Genomic DNA, 24752 nt, shown 5'->3' on the forward strand with positions numbered 1-24752 from the left:
CATTACGACCTGATTTTTACGATCTAACCCTTTTCAAGCCCCCACATGTCACCGCAGGTAAACTCATATGGTAAACAAGAGTAACACACATAATGATACGAGTAACAACAAAAAAAAACGTGGTAATTACGCCCCCAAATGAATTGAAACCGCGAATGAATAAATTCGATGATTCGGTGTTCGGAAAAACAAACCGAATCTCACCCCGCTTCAATCAAATACTTCTCGTTGTATTTTTCTTTCAAAGCACATCAAAATTACCTCTTTTCTCAGCTTTTGTATACGTTATTGCGTATATTTTTCGTTGAGCTAGTAATTCGCAATCAGCATCTGGAATTGAATACGAAACCTTACCCCAACCTTGGATTTGTTTACACGTTCGAGCAGCCAACGAACAATTGGAAATTCATCTCGCCCACGTGCCTCATCTTTTATATAACGCTTCCATCCCGACACGAACGTCGAACATATACGAGTATGTATCTCCATTCCGCCCTCATCCTATATGGCTCTTGCTGTACCGTACATACTTTATAGTTACCTACACGTTGCTTCATCCACGTTTCCATATCCGTACCCGTTTCACAAATACCCTCCACTTATTCGGTTCGCATTTGTAACAACAACAAACGTCGTCGTTCGAAATTGAACATCGAAAATATCGAATTTGCTGGCAATATTTGCCAGAGAGAAAGAATGGAGCATGGGCGACGAGAACATTCGAGGCGATAAAAATAAATACAAAACGAATCCCCTTTTCCTTTATCCCTTAGCCCGTAAACAATCGGATAAATTTTTTCCAAAAATAAAATGAAAAAAATAGCAGAGCGAGGGATGATGGAAAAATTGCTAGACCGCTGCGCCCATGGTTAACCTTCAGTTACGTCAGCAAACATCGCATCGTTCGAATTCCACTCGGCGGAATTTTCTACGTGAACGGATTTTTTTACATATTATTTCGGAAATTTCATTCTCTACCACCCTGCCAGTGGTTCTAACCTACAAAGGCGTATTTTCGCTTCTCGACGATATATTTTTTCGACAATCCGTTTATTCATTGTCGGTTGAAAAATTCTCTCCACTTCGGATTAACCATCCAAACTCGCTACGAAATTTCACATCGCGTCGCTCGACTCGAGGGGGTGAAAATTCTCGTAAAATACGAAACTACATATTGCATATACTCGTATGTTTATCGATTCCCATCCCTCTATCTCCCACGTGCTCTGCTTACATTTCTATGTGGTACACATAGGAATGGGAAATATCGGTCAACCATACCCTAAACCCTTTCAAGGATCCACAGGCGTCATTCCACTCTGGATGAAGGGGCTCGTACAGCTCTTCGGGGCAGAATCTTATACACGAAGCTGTATGAACTGCGTTTTTTCCTCATTTCGGCGAAAGTTGAAGGTCACTTGAGTCTGTGTTTTAGGTCGACGACGGCTGCTACTGACGCACAATACCGTTTACTTTCTCGAAATGAGAATTCATTCGGTAGCCTTTTTCAACGCGCAATAAGTGTACGTAGCTTGGCGAAATGAACGAGCATTTATTTTACGTAAAGTGAGATACACGACAGGACTACAGACGAGACGCAAGGCGAGGAACGAATACCCAATTTTGTCGCTATCGTCGTCGTTGAGTTTTTGTCTCGTTCAAAATCTACATAGCTGGTTTTATTCTTACGCAGCGAGAAAAACGAGGTCTCCAGGCGAGAAGAATAACTCGACGTTTTTTTATTTTCATTTTCATCTCGCCAGGGCTTAATTTCAAAAATGAAACGAAATCGTAAAAAAATAGCGCAAAATGAGTTATACTACATAATATACCCGAAGATACAAAAATGAACTCCTTCAGCCACGCCAAGGTAAATTGGCTTCTGCTTCTTCGAAACGACCTATCAGCTCGACACGAAATGAAATTTCATAACGAACGTTTTGTAACTGAAAAAATATGATGTTGGCGTTCTTGAAAGAAAAAAAAATGCATACGAACGAAATTTCTTCCCAACGTTGTCATCGTGTTAAATTTATACGTTTCGTCTTGTACGACGCGAGACCTTTAATCGTACCGAAAAGGCAAACTTACGAGGAAAATTAAGTCGATCGACCGTTTTCAGCAAAAAAAAAAAAAAACCCTTAGCGGCCTTAGCCCATTCCACCAAAACCGATATCTCTCAAGTACTCGAATAATTCGCCAATATCGCCTGCTGGTCGTCGCCGTCGTCGCTTCTTGTTTCACCTTGCAACTTGCGTTACAATTTTTACACCCCCGTTACCCCGCCCGCCATCACTGCCAGAAAGATCATCCCTATCGATTACGTGCGGTGGGCCGACGAGTTTTCGTCGTCGTACCAACAAAATATTTGTCCTGGTGGTGGTGCGATAACTGTTGTAATTATTGGTTATTTGTTGCCCAACGACTATATTTCTCCTAACCGAAACGTTACAGTCTTATCGAACAGACGGTACCTATACTGAAATTTTAGGCCATTTTCCACAAACAACTATCCACAAATACGAAAAGAGAGAAAACTATTTTAAAGCGAAAACATTCTCAACTCCCATTTGCACGAATTATTGCTACGCTATCGGAATTAAAATATCAAAACTAGCGGGGGAAAAAATATTTACAGATAACATTTCTTCGATGTTTTCTCCCATTTTGCAATTTTTTTTTAGAGAAAAGAACGTCCTTATGGAGTATGCAACTCCTCGTTTTAGTTTTATTCAAAATTGATCCGAATATATCCAGATTATACGCTTCGTTTACTACTCAATTACTGTTCATTTTACATTATTACCGAAAATTATCGTTGGCAAATACCGCAAACGTTGTATAAAAAATTGTCACTATAGTATGAAAAGTTTTTCTTAAAATATTCCATCGAATAAGATTCACCTACCTCGTACTTTATTTACCTCCAAATTACCATTCATTTACCAGAATTACCAGGAAGTACGGACACTGGGTAATTACCACAAATGTTACAGCTATTATTATTTTGATCAGTCAAGTTAGGCAACGTATAAATCAAGATTAAAGTTCCCATTGACTTCAAATGGAACAGCAATGAAAGATACAAAAAATACAAAGAAAAAAAACGAGATGAAATGAGAGAAAAAAAACAGAAAATCAAGAATAACGAGAAAAAATACAAACGAATAAGAAAATTGGAACAAAAATGAAAGATGAAAAAAAAAATGAAAAGAAATGAGATAAAATGTGAATAAACAGAAGAAAAACTAAAAAAAATACCAAGCAAAAAATGGAACAACAATGAAAGATGAAAAATGCAAATGAAAAAAAACGAGATGACGAAAAATAAGACAAAATTGAGATTTATATTTTACTAGGGGGCTACGCCCCCTGGCCGCTTCGCGGCCCAACCCGCATACTCGTTCCTCGGGCTTCGCCCTCGGAACTCGCTCTTGGGAGCTGCGCCCCCAAACCCCCCTTCGCTCACTCTCAGAAGAGGTTTGCTCCCAAGTATTTTTCCTTAAAAACTACATATATCTGCACTTCATTCATTTTCATACCACTTTCAACGACTTTCAGCACTTTGAACAATTTTTTTCAACCTCCAATACTTTTGATGAATTTTCAAGCAACCATTTTTGAAATTTTAGGTACTTAAAATTTTTACAATATTTCATTCATTTTTAAGTCATTTTGTTATTTTAGCTCGTTTTTTTTAAATTTTTGAACGTCTTTTATGACATTTTAAGCAATTTTGGATTTTGCAATGTTTAAGGGTAGGTATGTCAATAATACATAATTTGGTACATAAGTACATACATAAATACTGATATGCTTCAATTAAAACTTTGATTAAAATGATAGATGATAAATGCAAAAGCAAAGCACCGAAGATAGACGGATTAACATTTTATAACATTAGCAATAATATCTGTTTCTGTTGACAATTTCACGCTCGATCGATTTGCAAATCATAATCCTCGCATTGTAAGAATTCCATTGTTGGAGGAGTGGGAGGTTTGTATGCGCGCGCATGTCGCGTGATCCTGTCTGGAATAACAACGACATGGCATTGATGATGCGTTGTACGTTGGTGGTTGTGTGTATGCTTGTGTGGGTGTATAAGTACACGCATCATCTTAACGGTTTTTTGTTTCAAGATTCCATAAAAAACTATCAAAATCGCGCGATCTGAGCAACTTTTTTCTAATCTGTTTTCACCATTTTACAGAGCATGAAATTTCGAACATTTCCCTCGTTGACAGTACCCATCTAGCGGTTTTAGTTTTCGAGATAATTCAATTCAAAATTGTGTAACTGAAATTCGAAATTTGAATTCAAAATAGCTCAAAAACTAAAAGCCCCAGAGGGGTAATGTAATCGAGGGAAATGTTCAGGATTTAATGCTCTTCAAAATGAGATATTATCCACCCTTCTAGCCTTTTTCGTTCTTGATATATTTGAGAATAATCGAAAAAACAGCAAAAACAACCCATTTAAACTCAAAATTTGGGCCCTTTAATTACAAAATTTTTGCCCCCGCGTATTTTTCCTATATTCTAGAGACGTTAAGCTGTCGATTAAAAAAAAAATTAGCTCTCTAGGTGCCATAGATCAGGCTGGGAATTTTTTTCCGATTTTTCGAGTATTTTTCGGGTATTTTTTGGGTATTTATTTTTCTTGCAGCTGTATAGTATAGATTTGTGGGTGTTTTAAAAAACAACATACGAGAAAACGTTTTCTCGAGCTTCATCGTTTCCAAACTTCGATCTGGTCATGAGAAACAACAATCGATCGAATGTAGGGAGCGAAGGGAGGGGTCAGAATGAAAAGTGAATGCGATTTTCGAGATCAGCGCTTAATTTTATACCATTTTGATGGATCGCGTCAAGTTTTCAAACCCATGTTATATCAGTAACTCAAGAAAAAGGTGGGAGGGGGGAGAGAACATGGGATGAGAAATTTTAAAACAGAAACATGCCCAGATAACGAATGTGAGAATCATTTGAATTACGTACCTACACAAAAATCCTCATATATTGATCCGTAATATGCAAAGTGTTCAATTTCATAGTTAGCTTTATGGAGAGGGGGCAAAACTCCACCGGGGGGGTGCAAATGAAAAATGATTGCAATTTTCGAGCTCAGCGCAAAATCTTATACCATTTCGATGGGTCATGTCTAAGTTTTCAGTTTTGAAATCGATGTTCTAACATAGTCTTGAAAGGGAAGGGGGGGGGGTGGAGATTGAATAAAAAATTTTGAAGCAAAAATATTTCTAAATAACGATATGAGATTCATTCTGATTACGTACACATAAATCCTCACGATCAATGCGAAATGTGCAAAATGTGTTCAATATCATATGTAGTTGGATTCAGTTTGGCGGGGGGGGGGGGGGTAAAACGCCACCATGCGGGGTTGAAAATGAATAATGACTGCGATTTTAGAGTTCAGCGCGAAATTTTATACCATTTTGATAGGTCGCATCGATATTATCGGATAGATGATGCGGAGTTGAATTCCGGTGGTGGGGGGTAGCTGACAAACTTATTAGTGCACATAAAATCGCGTTGTGCGAGTATTTTTTCACCGTTTTTGCGTAGTTGGGCTTCAAATATCCCCGTTTAACACACGTCCAAGAATCCGTTGGTTCCAGGCCATACTCTGGTCATTAGAGCCGTTTTATCATCGAAATTGGCCAAAACGGCATGAAAATCGCATTCAAAGTGCCACAATATGCAGTTGTGCAGGGTGTCACGGAAAAAAATCACATATTTGGCATCGGGAAAAGTCCCCCAACACAACCCCGTCGAGTTTTTGTGGTTTCGACCATGTCCCCAAAATCACCTATTTGAGGGTCCACCTCCCTTTGTGCAAGGGAAAAATTTCAAAATTGTACTTTTCTGAATGGGGGACATAGTAACTTCATTTTGGCAGCGCGTTACAAAAAATACAAAATCAAATTCTAGAGCACTTTTTCGTGTATGGATTGTGGTCTAATAAGTAGTACGTACAAAAGTTTAACCAAAAACCAAAAATTCTACGATATTTCAGGTTTTTTTTGTGCCTACTGATCTTTATTTTGCAGTAATTTTTCCTGATTTTACGGTGTGTCTCAGACAAAAAATCATGACTTCTTCTTGACTTTTTTATGACCTATTTTTCACATTTTTACCGCATGAAAATACCCCCTTCCCTCGCTAAAAAAAGTGAAAAACTGCAGTCAATTTACCACATTACATATCATTACCGTATCCACATTAAATGCTAGTAATATTTGGTAATTTTACGGTAATTTCGGTAAATATAAATACCCATAGGAGAATCATAAAGAAACGAAACTTCGAACAAAGTGTGCTCGGTCAAAATAATTAAACAACAAGCCCTCTCTAGCCATCAAATTCAACAATTTTTCAAAACAAGAGTATCTTTCACCCATTACGCCATGTCATCGCAGGAAAAAATTCCGCAAACCGAACGAGTAAGTAATTACCTGATCCGCAATAACCATCATTCGCATCTCTTATTAGATTTCCAATCGTATATAAATTAATCCTTCGTACCGAACACTGAACAGCCACAATATGACGATTCACCACCAGTAAAATCCAATTACGTACCAACCTGGTCGTTATATAAAATCAGATTGTGTACAAAATGCAAAATACCGCACAGGAACACAAGCATCTTCACTCGTCGACTCGAATGCGAGATAAATAGAGATGAAATAGAGGTGGAAAAAAAACGCACAAGGAAACTAAGACAAGGGAGAAATCATTTACTCGAAAAGCCTAAATTAAATTTGTATTTACGCGGTATTAGACTGGAAATTCGTATTAAATTATCCCGCAATGGCGACGAACGAAGACGATGGCGGCAATCTTCTTTTCGGTATCGTCCTCTTGTTCAAATACGAACGAAATTTTCTCATTACGAGGCGCAAATTCATTACTATCTCGAGTTGTTTTCACGCTCATGCATCGCAGCCAACTCAACTCAACTCGTTCGTTCAATTATAAAACGATTACGCGTCTTTTTTTTCTCTTCTCGCACTCGTGTAAAATCACCCCAGCTTGTGTTACGACGTAGAAAAAAAAACCCTGAGAGAAATCTCAGTGAAAAATACTAAAAACGAGAAGAGAAAAACAAACGACAATGACGTCATCGAATCAAAGCACACTCGGTATTAAGAAAAAAATCCGCATGGGTAACGCGCCCCCCCCCACCCAACCTATAATGTTCACCCAGCTGAAGTTAAAAATGGGAATAAAAGTTTCTGTCAAATTTAAAAACGATAATTTACCGTCATATTGTTCACCTGCGTTTTTTTTAGTCTCGTTTTTCGCCTTTCCTATCGTCTTGTTTTTTCGGTCGAAACAACCAGCGAGCTTTTTTAATACTTTTTAACAAGTCGTAACTTCGACGTGGTCCAGAATTATTTCTTCCAAGTTTCAATAACTTACACCACGTGATACCTTGCTTAAAAAAAATAATAAAGAAGAAATAAAATTTCGCTCGTCGCATCGTCCAACCGTCGTGTCGAGAAACAGCTTCAAAGTTGGACAATTTTTCTTCATCACTTCAAACTTTATTGTATTAACTTAGACGTGTAGGTTGAGTTCGTCGAGATGACTGAAATTGACCCTCGAATAAAGTAATTTTGAATTTATTCGTTTTCGAGATGAGTAAGGAAACTTTGAAATATGAGCGATGAAGGGCCATTCAACGAAAAAGTACGAAACTTGTTTACAAAATTGATTTGTGACTACCTACGAAAGACTAATCACTTGATTTTTTCAATTTAATTGAATTCGAAGATCAGAACAATGGATTTTAAATGAAAAGAGCATGATTTTTGAGCCAAATGCTGAATTTTTTCTAATCTTTTTTAGTCATTCCCCTTTTGATGAAAAACGAAATTTAAAGAGTTTTTCCCAAGACAATATCTTTCAGGCCATGAATTTCTTGAAAAGGAGGAGACGGAGAGGAACGTAAAAATCTACGCGACGACGATTCATCACAATTACGATTTACGAGTAGCTCATTTGCAGTCGAAAACGTTCCCACTCTCAAAAAAATATTACCAGCGGTAAAATATATGTAAGGAAAATCGTCCATTACAACTGGGATCATTCATCATTTAGAATTATAGCTTTTTTTTCGACATATGCCCGCAAATTCGTTCAATTTCATCCAATTCTAAGCGCGTACATGGGCTTTAAATGGATACCACGTTAGCTACGACTAGACTAAAAAATGAAGAAAAAAGGCATCTAGTTGAGATACAAAGATGGCCGAATTTCCATTTTAAATGTCTTTCATTCCAATTGACCACAAAAATCGTTTCAAATCTCACCCGAAGCATAACAGGATAAAGTTCCTTCCCCACAAACATAATCAGAGACACCTATAGAATTGTTGATTCATTTTAAATCCTCAATGGGTAACTACCGAGTATCTTCCTTCGAAGCTCTATACGATCACAATAGCTTACTCTCTTCTCAAGGCAAATCCGACCAGAAGAAAAAAAACACTACACACTTCTTTCGAACGAGCGAGCGAAAGCAAAAGAAGGATAAATCTAATTCGACAAAAAGTAGACGTTTAAACGTAGACATTCGGAAAGGTTCAAAAGCTGCCTTACAATCCTTCTTCGCATATTTCTCCGGCTTTCCAATCAAAATAATACACATCGCGCCTAAAAAATACTATACGTTATAGAGAAGTCATCCGTATAATAATTCTGCTTTTTTATTCCGAACAGTTTTTGTGACGCTGCGTTGGTGGATTTGCCACGACTTACGATTCATGTAGGTACGTATTTTTCCATCTCGTTCGTCCAAGTTCTTCTTTCACTTGTACGAGTTGTACGTTTGTATCTTCTTCAAAAAAAGTTACCTAATGGATTACACACCGAGGTAAATTTTTTCTCTCCTATTTTGCCACCATTTCTTTCCTTTTACACACGGTGGATCCAAATTCACGGCGACGTTTCTCGCAAATCAACGAACTTAAGCTTTTCAAATCAAATAAAGTTCAACACAGTGGACGACTGGACGAGTTTAAATTGTCAAAAGTGTCCAAAAATTTAACGTAATGACCTAATTTTTTTGTTTTTACGAAATTTACTCTCGTTTGCGTGCCGTGCAGATTACCACGTTCCATAAAAGTTGAATCATGGCTAACGTATAGCTCCGAGTATATCATCGTAGAATCGGTTCGTGTCGACTGGCAATCAATCTTGCGCGCAAGTTTGCTGATGCGATCTTACGATGCGATAATACACAATACTATAATCGGCACTGATTGCTGTTTTACTGTTTCTAGTCTATCTCAGCATGAGGCTTTTTCGTTTTTCGATCGGTGATCTGACAGGAAGTACAGATTAGAAAGTAAGTGAAACTGAAATGTCTTGTGTATAATATGAATTGTCAAATCTAAGAATCGTATGATGAGAGAAGTACCTACTACCTATCTACTACAGAAGAATTGAAAATTTATGAAAATTTATGAAAATTTAAACTTTTGATACGAACGCGACAGTTGATTAATTGAATGGAATCGATGGTGAAAATTTTCATCTCATTATCAGCGATTAGTTCACTACAACTTGAAAATTCGAATGCAATTTCAAGTGAAGCACTTGAAAATGGATTAATTTTTGTAGTAAGTATATACTCCAGATCTTTAATACAAAGTACTTGGATTAAAATAACAAGGCTTGAAAGACAAGCTGGATTCACCACAGATGTTGGTCATTGCACTATTCTGCTCGGAATCAACCACCTAACCAATAAATGAATGGATCAATAAATCTCAACTCATGTCCATTAACTTCCAATTCATAAAAATTTACAAATATAAAATCGGTGATCATAATCGAACAATCAATACATTGTCATTTGATATTAATAAATCAATCAGTAAGCTGATTAGTTAGTGATGATTATAGTCAATATAAGAAAGCCATTCAGTTTATAAGTCAGGCAGTGAACACGTATATCACTTGTCATCCATTAATTGGCCAATCAATCAATCAATCAATCAATCAATCAATCAATCAATCAATCAATCAATCAATCAATCAAACAAACAAACAAACAAACTAGTAAACTTTGAATTAATTACTTATTAATTATCAATTTATAATTAATTAATTATCTCAACGGATTGATCAAACACAAACCAACATCAGTAGGTCAGTTGTTTAGTCAACCAGCGAGTATGTACATATGTAAATGTCTACAACTGATTTTACTTTCAGCATACCATCCAAGCGTAGTCATCCATCAATTAATCAATTATACAAACAAACAAACAAACAAACAAACAAACAAACAAACAAACAAATGGTGGACATATCAATGGATCAATAGATCAGTCAACGACATTTCACCCAATCGGTAAACTTTAAATTAATTGCTAATTAATTGTCACTTGATGATTAATTTACCCACAATCTAAGTGATTCATTAATTATTCAATGGATTGATCAAACAACCGATCAATTGATCAAACAATTCATCAATAGGTCAGTTGATCAGTCAGCCAATGAGCACATTTATACACGTATCAACTACTGATTCACTTTCATCTGTCACCGCCATCCATTAATCAATCGATTATTACATCAATCAATCAATCAATCGTCACATCAAACAGATCAACAGATCAGTCAACAACCGTTCATTTTATCAGTAGACAAAATTCGTTGCTTAATGACTTCACAATTGAACATTAATTGATAATTCTAGTGAATGCCTTCATCCATTAATTGATTAATCAATCAATCAATCAATCAATCAATCAATCAATCAATCAATCTATCAATTGATTAATTACCGAACTGATCAATAAAACAACAGTCAGTAAACATGTAAACAACTTTTCAATTAATCAGTTAAGTAACTTGCAATCAATTGTCAATTGATGATTTTATTAATAAATTCATGAAATGGATCAATTAAACATCCTATTGATTGATCAAACAATCAATAAATAGGTCAGTTTATTAGTCAGTCAGTCAGGCAGCCATTCAGTTGATACGTCAGGAGGTGAGCATATAAGCATCTACAAATTTATTATACGCTATAATCAATCAATCAATCAATCAATCAATCAATCAATCAATCAATCAAACAAACAAACAAACAAACAAACAAACAATTCACAGATTAATGGATCTATCAATCATAGAAAACCTTTCCATCAATCAGTCAATTTATAATTATTTGTTTAATACTAATTAATAAGAATAACCAATTATTTAATCAAGCACCAGATCGATCGAACAATTAATCAATAGATCAGTTGATGAATCAATGCGCTAGTCAATCAATCAATCAATCAATCAATCGACCGAGTGGTCATTCAAACAATAAGTCAGCTAGTGAGTACGCATAACATTAAGCCAACTCTATTGATCAGTTGTGATTAATCAAGATGGTACATATAATGTATTGTGATTGTGATTAATTAATTGATCGATCGATCGACTGATCGATGAATAAGTCAATCAGTCATCAAGCTGATAAGTCAATTAATCAATCCAGCAATCATTCAGCCCATATTAATCAAGTAGGTGATTAATTTTCTGTAGCAACATATTAACTGATCAAACAATCAGCCAATCACATTGAAAAAAAAACCATCTCCTTATTTCAAACTTTAATTGCAACAAAGTATGTACATATTTTTCAGAAAGTTGAACTTTCTGAAAAGAACTTTGCTGCAATAAAAGTTTGAAATAAGGAGAATTTTTTTTTTCAAATAAGTATTCTTGGACTTCTTAACCAGCAAATTAATTAATCAATCAATCAGCCAAATAAATAAATAAATAAATGAAAAAATAAACAAACGAACGAACAGGCAACGTAAAATTGTTTCCAAATAATAAGTCATTTTTGTCTTTTTTCAAGCTATGACCGAGTTTTTCTTACGAGTGAAAGTTCCACTCATCTGGAAATGACTAATTTTTCAATGAAGAAAAAAGTAATAGGTAACTAACATAAGCAAACCAAGGACATCTTTCAAATACTGTTGAACAATCTTCAGCTATCCTTAAATGCTTCTGCAAGTTTAGAGCTAAACTCTCTTGGACTGAAAAAATTTACTCTTTTGATGGTACTTACTTGGTGTATAAAACCAACAGTCATGCTTTTAACAAATAATTAGCTTTCAGATTCTGGGCACAACTATGACTCCAATTTACTTTCATAAAACGAATTTTCTCATATCTGGCATTGAAAATAAAGAATTAGCCATGTCAGTTTCCTCTTTGAAAATTGTTTGTACATATAACATCTCCTTTAGCCTGTCAGTAAAATTCCATTTTCCTCTCTTTATCCCTCTGCTCCACCACCATCATCAAGTTCTAATGAAACTTTTGAGTAAAAATTAATGTATGTACTTGGTTTGTTTCACTCGACGATAAGAATTTGTATCGCGATAAAAACACTACCTTTTTTTTGCACTGGAGATCAGCCAAAAGCTTGCCCTTGGCAGATGCCAGTGATTTTAAACTCGGGGTTGACGTCGCGTCGAGCACCTGCTCGGCAAAAATACACGCTGGTAATGCAAGTATATTAAAAGTTTGCTAGTTACCATGCCAAACAAAGCTCAAGGAGAAAGGTATAGCACGATACGTTGTCTCGGGCGAATACTCCTATCGTCTCTTTTACACCCCCTGATGGTATACAAACTTGCATAAAGTTTCTCATAAACGAGAATGAAATTAATCATGTTTCTGAGGTCTGACTCGTTCAGTTATTGTGTGTACCCAGGTACAATCGAATAACTTATTAAAAAGTTGCCGGTGGATGGATGAGTTTATATAGTGTGCGTGGGTAAGTATGTAAGAGAGGTAGAAAAAGATACACGTAATTGAAAGCAGAAAAGCAGAAAGGTAATCGATTCTCAAGTCGAGAGAAGTCGTCTATTCATTAAGTGATGCTTTCTATTATCTAAAGAATATCAAAGGAGCATTGTTCACAGTTCAGTTGTATGGTCGATGTTAGAACACATATGTATAGTTAGCAAACGAGTGACCAAGCTAACTCTAAGATTAACCATGCGGATGAGAAATGGCAATGCTGTGGTCATCGCAATACAAAACTTTATCTATTTATCAGTGGTTAGACATCATCATCGGAGAGAAGTATTTTACGCGATTAACATTTTCATATAAAAACAAAGGTGACCAGATAAAACCAATCTCGCGTAGAAACAACGAGAAATTTTACTAAAAAATTAAAGAAAAAATATTTGTTTGTAAACCCCCCTCCCTCCCAAAAAAAATCGTATAAATATACCTACCTAGAAAAAAATAAAGAAAAGAAACCTCGGATAGAGGAAATTGACGTTAAACGGCAGGATAATCATGGGATCTTGTCAAAGAACATTTTTTTTTTTTTTCTTTTCTGCTTCTCGAAATACATAAAGAAAATGAGAAACTGAGGTGGACGGGCTGTCAAGACAGAATTTTTAAATTGGTGTAACTTTACCTCTGAAACGACTGACGCCTGCTGCGTGGGAGTTGAGCGTTTGAAGATTAGAAAATTGAGATGGTAAATTCGTACAACCTACACTTTGAAAATCATATTTCGTTTCAAAATGGAAATCTTCAAGCGGAAGGATAATATCGCTGCTGTTCGTATTTCTGACGTCAATGAAACTAAGGAAATGATATAAAATCTACCTTTGTGAAGTACCTTTTTTTCCCCTTCGAGATCAGTAGCCAGTTTTTAAAAATAAAATATTTAGTTGATTCGAGAAGATAGTTTTGAAAATGTCGAGTTTTGCGAAGAGAACAATGATACGCGAGATCTTGTTGGAATAACGAAATTGTTTCAATTTTAGGCAAAGGCAAGATATAATCCAATGAAGGCTGATAAATGATCTATGTAGGTGTTCTTCTACATTTATATAAACCTGAACCAAGAATCAAGTTCGCACTTTTGATTTTATTCAATTTTTTTTTAGGATTTTCCTCCGATGGTCTAGTATGACTATGTACCATTATTTCAACCCTTTACTACCCTTCAAGAGGTGGGGATAGAATATAAGTTCAAGATTCAGAATTGAAACTTGATAGTTGGAAACCTTAAGAAAAACTTTTCAAGAGGAAAGCTCAATTCAACACAAATGAACGCAAAAAATGAAAGCTACTCATACCTACCTACCTACTACATATTTGAAAATTTGAAAAAATTACGACTTCTTAGTGCCCCCCTCCATCGCCTCTTTGAAAAAATGAGGTGAGACATTCGAGACAGGGTGTCCAGTGTCCACTCTTACGAAGAAATGATTTTCCCTGACTTTTCCAGGTTTTTTCTGCAGACCAATTTGACTCTTGACAATTTTTATTAAAAAACAGGACCTTTTCGCAATTTTGGTAAAGAAAAGGATTTTTTTTTTGACAAAAATTAGGGCTTTTCACAATTTTGCCAAAAAATGGAGCTTTCAAATAATTTTTGCAAAATCTTAAACTTTCGTTGGCAATTTTGATAAAAAACGAAACTTTTTTGATACACGAGTAAACTAGACAGAAAACAGGACTTTTTATTGCAGTTATGCCAAAAAGGCCGTTTGAAATTTTGGTCAAAATACTGAACTTTCATCAGGTAATTTTGGAAAAAAAATCTTTTTGATAATTTCAAGTCCTTTTTGGCCATTTTGCAAAAAACAAGACTTTTCGACTGAAATTAGAACCTTTTAACCATTTTTGGCAACTATGGTTAAACACTGCACTTTTTTGGGAGGGAATTGAGATAAGAAGTTTTGTTTTTATTTTGCACTTTTGTCAGAAAAAAGGGGGTTTTATTTGACTATTTTGAAAAAAAACAGGGCTTTTAAGACTGCTAAGGCGAAAATCATCACTTTTTGGGAGTTCAGGCGAAAAAGCAAGAATTTCTTAGCAATGGCAAAAATTAGGATTTTTTGATAATTTCGATAATAATGGAGACTTTCTTTGGAAATTTTGGCAAAAAATAAATTTTTTGAACAGCTAAAGCAAAAATAAATACTTCTTGGATGTTTTAGACAAAAAAACAAAATATTTTCCGAAATTTTGGCAAAAAATAAAACTTTTAGAGAATTTTGGCAAAAAAATCGATATTTTCAGACAAGTTTGGAAAGAAACAGGACTTCTTCGACAGTTGGGGCAAAAATCATCATCTTTTGGAGGTTTTGGCAAAATAGCAGGACTGCAGGACACACGAGCAAAAAAGAGGAGAAAAGTAGGTAGAGAAAACAGGAAAATTCCAGAAAACGAACACTCTGCCAGATAACTGCATATTCAAACAAAGAATCGTCTCTTTCACAACCTCCTTCCCTCACCTCACCGACATTTACCTCGCCAAATGATCCACTTAGTCCAAAAATCCGCCAAAATCCCACACCTCGGCAAAATTTTCATTAAATTTTCATCCTCGAGCGGTCGTAGGAAGGACAATCGCGTCTGCAGAAAGTAAGCAGCGTCGTCGGGTCGGATTTAGTGAGACTATAGTCCGGCAAATTTAGCAAGGCTTCGCTATACGACGAATAAATTAACTTTAATCCATCGCAGGCGCGTCATTCGGTACCAAATTAAAAATGTAAATTCGCCTTTGAACCAAAATCTCGCTTTAGATGCGGCAGAAGGCAAGCTGACTGAGAAGAATGCTAAATACGTCCAGGAAATTTTTCCTCCTGCTCGTCCGAGCTAAATTCAATTTAGATTACGTCGTGACATTTTTTTCGCTTCAAACTTCGTCATTTTGTAAGGATAAATAAACTAGAAAAACAATTTACTCGGGGTGAATTTCATTCTTTCTTACACCTTTACCTTTTATTTCATTTATAGACGTCGAACTTAGCATGGCAACGAAGAAGATCATAAGAAAAAAAACTACTCGCGGTGTCCGATTCAATTAACTTTCATTTCGGCGGCATCGCAGCATAGCTTGTCTAAAATCCCGTATACAGCTGGATGACTGCTCCGCATCTAATTGAATTATCGGCCCGATTACGTCGCATAATTTACTCGGAAGACTGCGATAATTTCAATTTATAGATATCGACGACGACGACGACGACGACGTCGTCGTGAAATTCACGAGATAGTCGAGACGTTGGAAAATTACCATACAGCGAGTGAAAAAAAAAGCAAAGAAACGAGGGAATAACTACGTTGAGTTTTTTTTCTTCAAAATCGTCGCGTCGTAAAAAAACAAAAATCACGGTCGTACTTATCGTTTGTATAGCGAGGACATCCTTCTCGTCTGCTCGACAGTCGACTGGAAATGAAAGAAAAACACCTCTTATTCCGCCAGTCATCTCGTGTTATCTCGATGTCGCCAACTTCGTCAATGAAATTATTTCCAAGCTAACTACGAGTACAAAGATATATATTCTCATACACGTATCTGAAATAGCTCGCTGATGATTTCCAGATAGTAAAATGTAATAAAGACTAATGAAAGTCACGTCGTCGTCGTCGTCGAAGGCAGAACAGAAAGCTAGCGCAAGAGCTTCAGAAGCAAAGTTCATATGTACGAAAGGATAGGGATGATAGTACTTATATGGAAATCGAGCAACGACAAAATTATAGAATAGTTTTCGCTTTCACCTTGACCTATATTTTCCGATACGACCGATGTCATTAACACCCTTTATACGCTGCGGCGCGTTTGTTTCGTACTCGTATTTAACCGAAACGCACTAAAACCAGGGACAGTATTTTCCGGGTTGGGTACGCCTTTTCCTATACCTTCAGCGTCGTAATTCCTCTGCTACGTCATCTCATCCTATATTCAACATTTTCAACTCTACATACCACGACCATCCCTCCCTTACTAGTGAGATGAGTACCTCACTGTGTCTGTATGGGTACTACACAACACATAGTTATACTTTCCCTATCGTCGGATGACTCTCTTCTTCGATAGTGGATACCTTTTTCTCTCTCTCTTTCTTCACCATAGTCCCCATCTTACTCGTATTTTCTTCATTTAAATTTGTTCAACATTACGTCATATGAAGGCTTACCTATACACGAGTTGAATAATTAAATATAAATTTTATACCAGTCCATAATCTCTATGCGCAGAATTAATTTTCTCAACTGAAGAGCTCTTCTCCGTTCTTTTTCATTTCATCTTTCTCATATTCTCATTTATAGAATACTATGTCACTGATGTAAATTTAAAAAAACTTAAGCAATGCAAAATTTGTTGTGAATTGACCTCAAAAAAAATTGATAAAAGTTAGAGAATCACATTCGAGGAGATGGGATGCCCAAAAATTGAATTTTCACAAAAAACTCAAATTTTGGACAACCCCTCCCCAATGTGGCCTTAGGAGAGTTTAACTGCAAATCTAACTCCATATCGGTGTTCGGTGGGTTCGATAGGTACATACGTATGATAACGATACCCATATTGTCAATCTTCTTTCGCCTCAAAATTGCGAGAGGAGGTGCCCAATTGCCTATGGGCTCAAAATGGGGTTTTCAAGAAGTTGTTTGATTTTCTACTGTTTTAGAGGGCTGCATGGAAAATTTAAAAGCTATATATCACTGGCAGTATCGCTTTTTCTTAATGTTGTCATGACACAAAAAACACATTTTTGAGCGTTTTTTGAGGTTTTGAAGATGGTTCACCTGGGAGGAAAATTTGAAAAAGATTCCAATAATCGTGCTAATGCAGGTATATTTTTGGAAAAAAAAATTGAATTAGGTTCGGAGATATGGCGGTTTCAAATTTTCTTTTGTCAATATCTCCCCTCCCCCGGATGGGGGGGGGGTCAAAAATGTTGAAAAAATTCACGTGGGTAGACTCATGTCTCTTCTATATCTACATTACGAGTGAATTCAACATTTTTTGTTCAAAACTCGTTAAGTATGATTTTTTTGCCCCAAAAAGACGTTTTTTCGGCATTCAGGGAGGGGGAGATTTTTTTTGAGTCCAATATTGTTTTTAAAGGTACCCAACAATTCTTCATAAAAATTTCAAAAATCCGAGGACAGGGGCATTTTACCTATTTTACCCGGGAGTAGGTCTAGGTAGTAGGTACTTACCCGTTTGATAAATTTTCCAGGGAAAATTCAGAATTACTTGGATATATTTTGTACTAATAAAATGAAGTCTTGATGGATATTTTTCATCTAAAAATATTTTTGATTCATTTAATGCATGCAATTTTTTTTTTTTTTTGGGGGGGGGGTGGTTCCAATTTTATATAAACTCTGGGGATTGATCAGATAGTGTACTGGGAGGAAGCAAATTATGGCACCTCAAAATTTTAATAATTCGTTGCCTCTAGCCTCTATAGCTCCTTCAATTCCGAAGATTGGCAATTTCTCAAGATGACATTTTTACCCTCAAAGTCAAAAAAATGTCAACTTTCAAAAATTTCAATGAACCCGGGAGAAAACTTCGTTTTGCTTCTTTTTTGGAAATTTGAAATTTTTTTCAAAATCACTAATTATCATTTCCCAGGTGACTTCAAAATGTTGTCTTTGAGCAAAAACGTTGTAAAATTGAAAAAAATGTGTCGAACACGATTTTTAAAATACATTTAGTCTCAAAAATTTTTGTCAGATTTAATAGAATTATATCCAAATGTTGACAATCTCGGGTATAAATCGATCTTAGTATATCTGGCTATAAATGAGACGGTTTAGTTATTACCTACTTAAAATATTCCTACATCCAATCTTTTGCAAACACAATTTATGTTTAGATCAGATTTGATTAAATTACACATACTGCCTGAAGGACAATACATAATAATACAAAATAGTAACTCCTTCACTTCATCAACTTACTCTCGCGCGAGGGCTCATATTTGATCAGGTATTTTTTACATGATGAAAAATCGAACTCACCTGAAACAGAGAAAAATAAAAATTTTCATCAGTCGATTCACATTAAGTATTCAAAATAAATAATTAAAAAAATATAATTTACTACGGGTGAGTTTATTTGCAGAACTGAGATTAGTAAGAATAAATGAAGGAAGGAAGTTGGTAAAAACGTAGAACGAAGCAAATGGCACTGGAACCAAAAATTATATCTAAAATACACTAAACCAAATTCATGCTTAAAAAATTTTCGTCTCCAAAATATACTTGAATAAATTTTGGAAGTGATTTAAAAGATCTGAAAAAATCTTCTCACAATATTGTAGAACATAGAGCATCAGAGCGATTAGAAATGTGAAGCCCCCACCCCCTTCACTCCCAAAAAACCACCTCATTTGGGAAAATATCTGCTTAGTGCAGAATGATAATAAGTGTATGAAGAATTTTTCAATTCTCATGACAACAGAAGTTGAAAAATAAGGTTCTCTAGATGTGACAGCTTCGAGACTAAAATTAAATACAATGTTGATAAATTTTGATAACCCATCAATCCTCTTTCATTTCAAACTTATTTTTAGCTATAATTTCCAAATCGATGGCTTATGTAGGTAATTATAGCGAATAAAAAAATTCGTCACGTTTAGCACAAATACATATTATTCTGCCTGCTCATCCATCAAAATTATCGTTTTTCTCAACTTTTCACAGAATAGAGGCAGAAATGAACCCGCCTCCTATGACTCGATAACGTGACATTTCGGTCTCAAAAAAAAAAACGCCACGAGAACTCTTTTTTCCTTCGACCTTTTTTTACGCTTTTCCTTCTTTATACGTAATCATACATCGAACTCTTGTAACAGAGGTCACCAAAGAGCGTATATAACTTCAACCTAAACAAACAAATTACAATATGTTCGCATAATATATATATTTGATTACGAACATTTCCTCCCCTCTTCCTCACACCTCCTCGCACCTTTTTCCAGAATACCTACATAAAAACCGACGAGTCTTTTAGCAATTTATTTATGTATTTTCTTTGAATGTAACGTTAAATTAGGACATTTACTCGCACTTCGACAAACCTTTACCCTGACGAGTACTTTCACAATTACCCAAATCGTCTCCCTCTCACTCGCTATCTCACTCTTTTTCTGCATTTCTCAAACAAATCTAACCTTTAAAAATTTTGCTGGATGCTGCTGATAATCTAGATACAGTCACTTCTAAAATTTCTGCTTGAATCGCCAAAACGATGCTCTTGCTGAACGCCCGATTCCTATTTATTTATTAATTTCGCTTTCTTTGTAAAACCGAACCCGCTCGAGGCTCAGCTTCTTTAATCCTTTAATCGGTTTCAACCGAGATATTCGCCTCACTCATCGAAATATTAAATTTTTGGCGGGTATAAAATAGCTTTGCTTTCTCGAGATAAAATTTTTTTATTAGCTGGTTTGAGCGAATTAGCTCATTTAGACGCCAACTGAAGCGAAAAATTGAGTTCAGCGATGCCGCGACGTTATAAAGGAAATAGTTTACAACGCTTTGCTTCATATTTCTCTCGAAATACTGACGTATTTTTGGGTAAGGGAGGAAGGGGGGATTTTTCGGGGAAATTTTTTTAAAAGTTTGAAAAACTAGGTACCATTTGACACGATGATTTTTTAGGGGGTTTAATACATATATTAAAATTTTGACAAACAGAATAACTCAGAAAAAATAGAAGAAATGAAAGAAATCCACAAAAAAAAATCGATGTAGGTAAAATAAAATTCATTGAAACTAAATAATGACTATTTTATGTACTTGACAAATTTGAAACCCAAAGAAGGAGGAAAAAGATATGATTAGTCTTAAGAGAAAAATTTTCCATTATAACATGAAAATCCTTGACATCCTTTCCTTTCACATCTAAACTCAATATCCTACAAAAATACCGACTTACATCAACTTGATCGTATGTTTTTCTTCACTCACAAGCCAAAAAATATCAATACTTACATTAAAATAAAAAAATTTCCAAAATAATAATAAAAAAAAAAAATAAATAAGGAAAAACACAAAAAAGTAAACAAACCACCAGTTGTTAACAAAATACCAAAGAAGCTCGCTTATTCCTAACTCAGCATTTGATAAAACGGACAAAGAAAAGGAAAAAGGAAAACATAAGATCGACTGTAAAATGGCACAGTGCAGACTTCGATCAAGGAAAACTGGAAAAGAAAACACTCGTTTATTTTCCATCGCGAATAATATTATTATTTAAATTTCCATAGAGAAAAACGAATCCGTAATAGGTTAACAAATACGTCGTCGGTGTACTGTACACAACTACTCAATGCGAGAATAGTAAATCAAAAAATACGCCTGGTATAACTTTATTGTTGTCGGAAAGTACGCCAGTATAAGTACATTTTTCATTCGCTTTAATGTATTCCTATTATCGCACGGTATGTTTTTCGAATAATGCATTCATCATGATAATGTATTTGTAGGTACGTAGACTTACTCGTACTCCCACAATATTGCGAATGCAATAAATGGTACACAGCAGCGAGCAGAGATGGAGGGAGGGTGGAAAATAGCGCAAATTTTAGTTAATTTTCAGCAACAGTGAAACGAGATGGTAGACTGTGGAGTGTGGATGTTTTTTCTTCTTCGTATTTTTCCCTCTTCTTCCCATCCCCCTCTCCAAACGCCCACATTGTGGCACAATTCTCGCCGTCATTTTCAATTCGTTCATCATTCTGATGATGAAAATGGCCTGCTGTACGAGCGGTTTTATACTCTACGAACTATTTAATTTATCGCTTGACGGGATTCCACGTTTAGCAAATTATATGTATCTACTCTATACTGTTGTGTACCCTTCTACAGCACACAATAATATAGGGTGGGTATTCGAAGCTCGCTTCGGCTCTGCGCGGCGTTTTAATAACTTTCAAAAAAACGACCGAACATAACTCTTTACATAAAATAATGTAAACGAATCGGAATTTTAAAAACAAGTAATAAATTTTTATCGCAGAAACCGAATCAACACGAAGAAGAGTGTTTTTTTTTGTTCGATTTTCCGCTCATCTATTTACGCAGAATTGAAAACCAGATCGAGACAGCAATAGCAAATAATTTGTTCGATGAATGCATTAAGATTTCGTAGGTCACTGAAATTATTATCAGTTTTCAATTTTTTCAGACCGTGGGATAGTCTGACGAACGAAGCTTCGATATCAATAATTTTACAATTTCAACGAACTGAAATTCGCCAGAACGACAGGTCTCAAAAGCCTATTTTCCCAAAAAAACAAAATGAAAGTTAACGACCAAGGAAGTCAAACAATTGGCTAAAATTTATGAAAACATTGTCATAGGTCAACAAAAATAGCCCCTTATGCCCACTTCCTTCTAAAAAGTCACTCTCCAATCTCCATAAGAGGAAACCATAAGTTTTCAAGATTGTAAAGTAAGGATCGTAAACGATCAAAAAAAATTCATAAGTTTTCTCCACAGCTTGAATCGCAAGAGCGGCGAGACCGCATCAGAATTTCTTCTTAAGAAGTCAATTCTGGTCCGCGTTATTTTTGAAAATCGTCATTTCAGCTATTCTTGTAAATTTTGACACAAAATTACAGAAAACGAGCCCTAGAAATAATTTTAAACTGATTAAGGCCAATTTGAGGGGATTCATGGGCCCCAAAATTAGTTACAATCTCAGTTTATAGCAAAAGTGAATCAATTTAGATATCACCAGAAATTATTACCAACAACTTTTTAAAAATCGGGAATCAGAATTGCAATCATTTGTTTGACAAAATCAATTATTTTGAGCTAAAAAAATCAGAAAAAATTAATGAAACAAAATTATTTCGAGAATGAATTTAAAAAAGGACAAATATTTGAAAAAAATTGAAAAAAATGATTTTTTTCAAAGAAGAAAATACGTTCTTGAAAAAAAACTGAAAGACTTACATTAAAAATATTTTTAAAAACTAAAAAAAATTGATTTCATAAAAACGATTGAAAAAAACTCCTTTTTTTAATTGAAAAAAATATAATTATTCGTAAAATGTTTCAAAAAACGTTAGAAAATCACATTATACAAAAAAAAAATAAAAATTGAAACTTTTCAAAGAAACATTGAAGATGGAAGTTTAGAAGAAAAACACACAAGAGAGCTAAATTTTTGGAAAAAATTGGGGAAAAAGTAAATTAAGTATTGAGAAAAATTGAAAAATTTGAAACTTTTTTCAAAAATTGGAAAAAATTACTTTATTTAATTGACGAAAAGAATTTTTCGAAATAGGTATTTTTTTAAAAGCTCTAGAGAACATTAAAAAACATCGGACTTTTTTTAAAAAAAATTATCAATTTCTTAAAACATCAAAAAATTAATTTTTTGAAAAAAAGACGCCATAAACAACACTAGAAACTCAAATTTAAAAAAAAATAAAAATGAAAACTTTCTGATTGAAAGAGCTGAGAAAACGTTAAAAATTGAAGATTGAAGTGTTTTTTGAAGAAATCAGGGAAACTGAATTGTATAACACAAAATTTCCCATATGAAAAAAAACTTTAATATTTTTTCGGGTACTTTCATTTTTGAAATATTTTAGATAGGGAGAAGTTGGAAAGCTCAGCTTTATTGATGGATTATTTTTGAAACCTTATGAATAGTGCACGGGGTCATGGGGTTCATTTATAGAATACCTACCTACATCAAAATTATGAGGAAAAGTTTAAGAAAAACAAAACAAAATGAAATGAAAATAACAGAATCGATCGAGATGTTCTGAAAATTTTGAAAATTCGGAAATTCTAGACTTACCTACTACCTACCTATGTAATTCAACAGCAGAAGGAAGGATAGAAAAGTTACGAAGATCTGACTTTTGAGAATTTGTACTATCATTTTCTATTGCTTTTTTCATATTTTTTGTGTATTTTTAAATTCTAATTTTGTTATTTTTCTTGTTCTCTTAATCTGTTCATCTTGCTCTGTATTTCCTTCCTAATTGACAAATGTACTGTGGTATTATCCAACTTCCATTAAGCCAATATCGAGCACTACAATAACGAGCAAACAATAAACATTTGACAAATCAACGGTTGGCATACGACTTGACTGTTGTGTTAATAACAACATTGTGATCAGCGAAAATGATTCATTTTCGTATTATTGTATTGTTATGCTCTTTATTAAATTGCACATACCAGATGATGCAGTTTGAAAAGGCTACTGCACAATAATAATGATATAATAATATTACGATATACATCATTTATAGCAATACGAAATACTTTGCTTCTACAACAGATCTGAGCCTTTCGTTCATCAATTCTCATTTCCAATACCATAAAATAATCGAAATTTCAATCAATACATCTGATTTTATTGGTTAAAAATACCCAAATAGTACCTACAAGAATATGAAAGAAAAAGCACAGGAAACGGAACAAAAAAAAAAGTCGCAAAAATATGTTCAAATTAGAAACAACAAAAAAAGAAAGTTATCGAGAAAGATTAATTTTTAACTACTCTTACAAAAACTTTTCGGGCGAACAAAAGAAGAGAAAAAAGTCGAGTAAAAACTTATGAAAAGAAATAAAAAGCACGTTAACAACTTTACCAGTTGTGTTTCTTCGACATCGTCGGACGATTCTCTAACAATTTTACGTACAATAATAACGATATTTTCTACTCTCTCTCCCTCTCCTACCTCATCCAAATATCTAAAGAATCCTTGAATTTGAACCAAAATCTCCTGCGCTTCCGTTATGCTTGTTAAAAAATTGTAAAAAAAAAAACTGCTGTCACAAATTTTACCAAGATCGAAAGAGCTCGAGCAGGTGAATAACACATATCTAGGTAATATACTGCAGAGTCGACTCGAGGCATAGCACGAGCACCAGAAGAAAAAAAAACACG

The 24752-nt window shown here is 34.8% G+C and overlaps 1 protein-coding gene across 3 annotated transcripts in view; it reads right to left on the bottom strand.

Annotated features, from left to right (window-relative positions):
- Nucleotides 1-24752, bottom strand: part of GckIII (Germinal centre kinase III) — an 89641-nt gene that overhangs the window by 14411 nt on the left and 50478 nt on the right. Inside the window, exon 2 of one of the 3 annotated variants that reach the window (XM_065368765.1) lies at nucleotides 18791-18850. The exons of the other annotated variants lie outside the window; for them this stretch is intronic. Coding sequence (XP_065224837.1) covers nucleotides 18791-18808 — 18 coding nt within the window. The 5' untranslated portion in view covers nucleotides 18809-18850. The remainder of the gene's footprint in view (nucleotides 1-18790; nucleotides 18851-24752) is intronic. 3 annotated transcript variants of the gene reach the window in all.

Source organism: Planococcus citri, chromosome 5 (genome assembly GCF_950023065.1).
Source record: "Planococcus citri chromosome 5, ihPlaCitr1.1, whole genome shotgun sequence".
Taxonomy (NCBI): domain Eukaryota; kingdom Metazoa; phylum Arthropoda; class Insecta; order Hemiptera; family Pseudococcidae; genus Planococcus; species Planococcus citri.